The sequence below is a fragment of the Odocoileus virginianus genome, chromosome 3, assembly GCF_023699985.2.
Source record: "Odocoileus virginianus isolate 20LAN1187 ecotype Illinois chromosome 3, Ovbor_1.2, whole genome shotgun sequence".
Classification (NCBI taxonomy): domain Eukaryota; kingdom Metazoa; phylum Chordata; class Mammalia; order Artiodactyla; family Cervidae; genus Odocoileus; species Odocoileus virginianus.
In genome coordinates this window covers 34636575-34642574 of record NC_069676.1, presented here as the reverse complement: position 1 = coordinate 34642574, position 6000 = coordinate 34636575, and the positions used below count along the sequence as shown (strand labels likewise).

The 6000-nt window shown below is 44.4% G+C and overlaps 1 protein-coding gene across 2 annotated transcripts in view; it reads left to right on the top strand.

Moving 5' to 3' along the window:
- The first annotated feature begins 3081 nt into the window (after positions 1 to 3081).
- The window catches only part of COMMD10 (COMM domain containing 10), a 188428-nt gene continuing 185509 nt past the window's right edge, over positions 3082 to 6000 (top strand). The window contains exons 1-2 of one of the 2 annotated variants that reach the window (XM_020910308.2): positions 3082 to 3275; positions 5202 to 5292. In XM_020910308.2, the coding sequence (XP_020765967.1) occupies positions 3235 to 3275; positions 5202 to 5292 (132 nt within the window). In that variant the 5' untranslated portion in view covers positions 3082 to 3234. The remainder of the gene's footprint in view (positions 3276 to 5201; positions 5293 to 6000) is intronic. The other variant, XM_020910307.2, reaches the window with a different exon arrangement.

Here is a 6000-nt window from a genome sequence, read left to right as displayed (position 1 = left end):
TGGGCACGGGCGCATGGAAGATGGAAGCTTCCCCTAGGAGTCCCTTGGAGAATATTCTGGGAAAGCTACTCTGCTCTACTGGGTCACATCAGAAGAATGCAAATCAAACAAAGGTTTTGGTGGTAAGGAACTAAATCAATTTGGGATTCCATCAGGTCTACCCTTGGTGCATCTCCACCCCACCTCAGTGGTAGAACCGGGAGGGATGACTAGGGCACCTGCGTTGGTAAGCAGCACACTAAGTCTGACAAGGGAAGGAAATCTTCGGTGGAAAGTCTGTCTACACCCCCATCTAGACCAGGGAGGGATGCCTCTGGTGGAAAGAAGCCACAGCTGTGGATGCCGCTTTTTTCTCTCTCACAGATTGGAGCTAGCAGTTCCAGAAGCACTTTTTTATCATTTATTTTTAAAAACTGGGACAAGTTTGATCCCTAGAGTTTAAAAACACATGTCTGATCTTCTTCTGTGATACTGAATGGCCACAGTATCCTTTGGAAGATGGGGAACGTTGACCTGTTAAAGGGTTTCAATTATAATGCTGTTTTACAATTAGATTGGTTCTGTAGAAAACAAGACAAATGGGTAGAAGTGACATATATGTTTCTCTTTCTCTCTCTGTGAGACATGCCAAGCTTATGTCCTAAGAGTACAGATTTCAGTGTGAAACCTTCAGCTCCTTCCTCTTCTCTTACTTTGCCCCTGGCGGGGCTCCCAACTGAACAGGCTGAGAATCAGGACACCCTTCTAGGAAGGGTTGCCTCAGGCTTGGTAGAAATTCAAACAGTACTAATTGTGGTCAAAACTATCTAGAAGATATAACAAGTACATAGAAGCCTTTACAGGACTAACTTTATGGGCTTACTTGGTGATATATGTCTTGGATATTCAGATGCTGACTCCTGAGCAAGAGCTTGAGTTTTGGGGGAAGCTACTGCTTTTGGAGATAAATGGCTTGAATGTGAGACAGGGGAAAGAGGGAACATGAAATAGCCCTCCTTCTGCAGTTCATTTCAGTCACTTAGTCATGTCCAACTCTTTGTGACCCCATGGACTGCAGCATGCCAGGCTTCCCTGTTCATCATCAACTCCAGCAGTTTACTCAAACTCCTGTCCATTAAGTCGGTGATGCCATCCAACCATCTCATCCTCTGTCACCCCCTTGTCCTCCCACCTTCAATCTTGCCCAGCATCAGGGTCTTTTCCAGTGAGCCAGCTCTTCAGATCAGGGGGCCAAAGTATTGGAGTTTCAGCTTCAGCATCAGTCCTTCCAATGAATATTCAGGACTGATTTCCTTTAGGATTGACTGGTTTGATCTCCTTGCAGTCCAAAGGACTCTCAAGAGTCTTCTCCAGCACCACAGTTCAAAAGTATCAATTCGGTGCTCAGTTTTCTTTATAGTCTGGCTCTCACATCCATACATGACTACTGGAAAAACCATAGCTTTGACTAGATGGAACTTTGTTGGCAAAGTAATATCTCTGCTTTTGAATATGCTGTCTAGGTTAGTCATAGCTTTTCTTCCAAGAAGCAAGCGTCTTTTAATTTCATGGCTGCAGTCACCATCTGCAGTGATTTTGGAGCGCAAGAAAATAAAGTCTGTCACTGTTTCCATTGTTTCACCAACTATTTGCCATGAAGTGATGGGATCCAATGCCATGACCTTAGTTTTCTGAATGTTGAATTTTAAGCCAACTTTTCCCCTCTCCTCTTTCATTTTCATCAAGAGGCTCTTTAGTTCTTCTTCACTTTCTGCCATAAGGATATCATCTGCGTATCTGAGGTTGTTGATATTTCTCCCGGCAATCTTGATTCCAGCTTGTGCTTCATCTAGCCCTGCATTTCACATGATGTACTCTGCATATAAGTTAAATAAACAGGGTGACAATATGCAGCCTTGACGTACTCCTTTTCTTATTTGGAACCAGTCTGTTTTTCCATGTCCAGTTCTAACTGTTGCTTCCTGATCTGCATACAGGTTTCTCAAGAGGCAGGTCAGGTGGTCTGGTATTCCCATCTCTTTCAGAATTCCCCACAGTTAATTGTATCCACACAGTTGAAGGCTTTGGTGTAGTCAATAAAGCAGAAATAGATGTTTTTCTGGAACTCTCTTGCTTTTTCGATGATCCAGCAGATGTTGGCAATTTGATCTCTGGTTCCTCTGCCTTTTCTAAAACCAGCTTGAACATCTGGAAGTTCACGGTTCATGTATTGCTGATGCCTGGCTTGGAGAATTTTGAGCATTACTTTACTAGCGTGTGAGATGAGTGCAATTGTGCGGTAGTTTGAGCATTCTTTGGGATTGCCTTTCTTAGGGATTGGAACGAAAACTGACCTTTTCCAGTCCTGTGGCCACTGCTGAGTTTTCCAAATTTGCTGGTGTATTAAGCGCAGCACTTTCACAGCATCATCTTTCAGGATTTGAAATAGCTGAACGAATAAAGGTACTAACAGCACAGGTTCCCCTAGGGCACTGCAGAGCGCCGGGGGACAGGAAGAGCTGGAGCTGCCTTGGGCTTCTTCGGAGAGCGTTCCACCACTTGCCCAGCTGTGGCGCAGGCCAGACACTGCAGGGGTGCTTAAACTTCTCCTCCTCACCCCTCAAAAATAATTTGTGTATGTACGCACTGCTAAATATATGTTCATACACACACATTACCTATGTTAATACCTAAAAATATTAACACTCCGTATCCAGGTATGTGTATATATAAAATAGGTAAATATAAACCTGCTGCTGCTAAGTTGCTTCAGTCGTGTCCGACTCTCTGCGACCCCATAGACGGCAGCCCACCAGGCTCCCCCGTCCCTGGGATTCTCCAGGCAAGAACACTGGAGTGGGTTGCCATTTCCTTCTCCAATGCATTAAAGTGAAAAGTGAAAGTGAAGTCGCTCGGTCGTGTCCCATTCTTAGCGACCCCGTGGACCGCAGCCTACCAGGCTCCTCCATCCATGGGATTTTCCAGGCAAGAGTACTGGAGTGGGGTGCCATTGCCTTCTTCGAAATATATACCTATAAGTAAATTAAAATGTGTACAGCCTTGACTCGGAACTGCTAGAGTGGCGCGGAGTATGACGGCTAGGAACGCCCCTTCGCCGCTCCGGGACTGCAGGAGCCGAGCGGCGCGGCCCTGGCGAGGCTTGGCCCTGTCGGCTTGCCGTCCGCCGCCGCCTCCGCCATTGGTTGGGCTCCAGGCATCTGACTCGGGCGGCAGGGCTAGTAGGGAGCTTCAAGGATGGCGGCGTCCGCGGCGCTGATCCTGCGGGAGAGCCCCAGGTAGCCCCGGCTGGGCGCGGGGGGACAGCGGTCACCGGGGTGACGCGGGCAGGGCCAGCCCAAGGATGCTGCTGCTGTCTGTCGCCGGGGCGCCGGGCCGGCGGAGTCGCTGCGGGGGCCCCGCGGGAATGCGGCACCGCGGGCCCCTGGGCGCCGCCGCCTGCACCGCGGTTCACTTGCGTGGGCTTTCAATGAGTCCGACAGCTGAAGTCAGTGCGTCGGTGTCTGGTCACTGTCACTGTTCCCCGAGGCTGGTATCGCTGGTACCCAAGACATCCTGGAGTAGGTCTGAAATCACGTGAAGAGGCGTTACCTTTTCTTTTTCAATACTTTTTAGACTTTATGATTTTGAGAAAGACTCCCATTGATCCTGAGTGGTCATTAGTACTTAACACGTGTTATTACAGCTTTTCAATCAAGATCGAATAGGCCCCAGGCCAGGAGTTTTTTTTGCTGGTAACAGCATCTGACCAGAATTTGGTAACATTGCTTTTGTTTTCACTTTATTTACCTTTTGTCCATTTATATATTTAGTTCATATCTATTCATGGTAGGTAAGGTCGGCGGTCTATAGTGGTGATATAAAGTTCTGTTTTAAAGTAAAATTTGGCAAAAATGATTCCATTTAATGAAAGATAAATAATAGTGCACGTAGTGTGTGGATGCAGAAAAATGCAGAAGTATCACTGAGTCTGGAGAATAACTTCTTTGTGCATAGTGTTAGTTGCTCAGTCGTGTCCGACTCTTTGCACCTCATGAACTGTAGCCCGCCAGCCTCCTCTGTCCATGGAATTCTCCAGGCAAGAATACTGGAGTGGGTTACCATTCCCTTCTCTTGGGATCTTCCCAAGAATCTGGGTCTCCTGTGTTGCGGGCAGATGCTTTACGGTCTGAGCCCCCAGGGAAGCCCATCTTGGGCATAGAAGGGACAAGAATCTTTTTGAAGAGAGTTGTCATTTTGAAGTTTTTCCTTCTTTGATTGCATTCTGACAGCCAATTGCTTTTTTCACACCAGTGTCCTGGGTAACACACCACATCAGTAAACCATATCCAGTGTGGTGTAGTAGAATTGTTCTTATTACATAATTTAAAGTTGGTTACAGTTTAAACAGGGTTTTAAAACAACTGTGCACTTCAGTATCAGTTCAATGGCTCAGTCGTGCCCGACTCTTTGCGACCTCATGAACCGCAGCACGCCAGGCCTCCCTGTCCATCACCAACTCATGGAGTCCACCCAAACCCATGTCCATTGAGTCGGTGATGCCATCCAACCATATTATCCTCTGTCGACCCCTTCTCCTCCTGCCCTCAATCTTTCCCAGCATCAGGGTCTTTTCCAATGAGTCAGCTCTTCGCATCAGGTGGCCAAAGTATTGGAGTTTCAGCTTCAGCATCAGTCCTTCCAGTGAACACCCAGGACTGATCTCCTTTAGGATGGACTGGTTGGACCTCCTTGCAGTCCAAGGGACTCTCAAGAGTCTTCTCCAACACCATTGTATGTTAATGTCTTTTAAAATTCCATTATCTGCAATGCATCAGTCTTTTTATCTGTTTTTGGTGTAGCTGCCACTTCCCTCCCCCCACTCTTTTCAGAGTTCTGTTTTGAGTTACATGGATACATAAACTCCCACTCCTAAGTTGGTACTGTTCCCCACAGAGTGCAAACTTTCCCGAGTAGTTTGCCAGGCCCAGAAGAAATAGAAAATTTGCCAAATAGACCTTTTCAACAGACTTACTTTTGGGGTATCTTTTGCAAATGTCCTGTCTTCTTTGCTGGCCATCATCTGTTTTTCTTTATTTCACTCAGACTTACCTTTATAGCAATCAGTTGTTGAAATGAAAACTTACAACCAACCATACTTAGAGCAATGACAGTACCACTTGGGGAAAACATATTTTAAAACTTTGTTTTATGAATTTCTTTAGCATGAAAAAAGCAGTGTCCCTGATAAATGAAATAGATATAGGAAGATTTCCACGACTGCTCACCCGAATTCTTCAAAAACTTCACCTGAAGGTTTGTATGTTTGTAATTCTATCGCTTATAATTTGTTCTTATGATTCTACTGCAAATCCAGGTTTCCACTTGAATGACTTTTTGCAAGGTATTGTTCTCCAGCAATACTGGGGAACACTGAGTCTCCAGAAAATTTGATGAATAGCCTATGGTCAGAAGTTTGGGAAGTTCTGTTTTCATTCAAAACAATGTGTTTTTTTTTTTTGTTTTGTTATGGAACTTATCAGAGTATATTTTATGGTAGCATTAATAGTAAATATTTAAGGGTGACTATTGTATGCAGAATTTTCCATGTGTATTTTTTTTCCCATATGTATTTGACCATGGAATTGTTTTATCATGGTATTTATTTTGGGATTAAGATTCTGTGGAACATGCTTTGGGAAAATTCTGATGTTATGATTTCATTCTTCCTCTTAAAAATATTTCTGTAGTCTTTCTGTCAACCGGTATATAATCTTTCTCTTCCACTTTTATTTCAAGGTTGTGGTTATCTTGAAAGTATTGATAATTAGTAATTCACTACTTGGTCACCAATCTTAGTTAATTTCTTTATCAGGTTCTGGAAGAATTATGAATATCAGACATAAGAAATGCTTGATTCAAAAAATAAAAAAAAGAAATACTTGATTCATTACAAGAAACTAGTGTAATCCAAATGAATCTTTGAAATATAACTATTCACTCAGAGAAATAAAACCTGGAGCC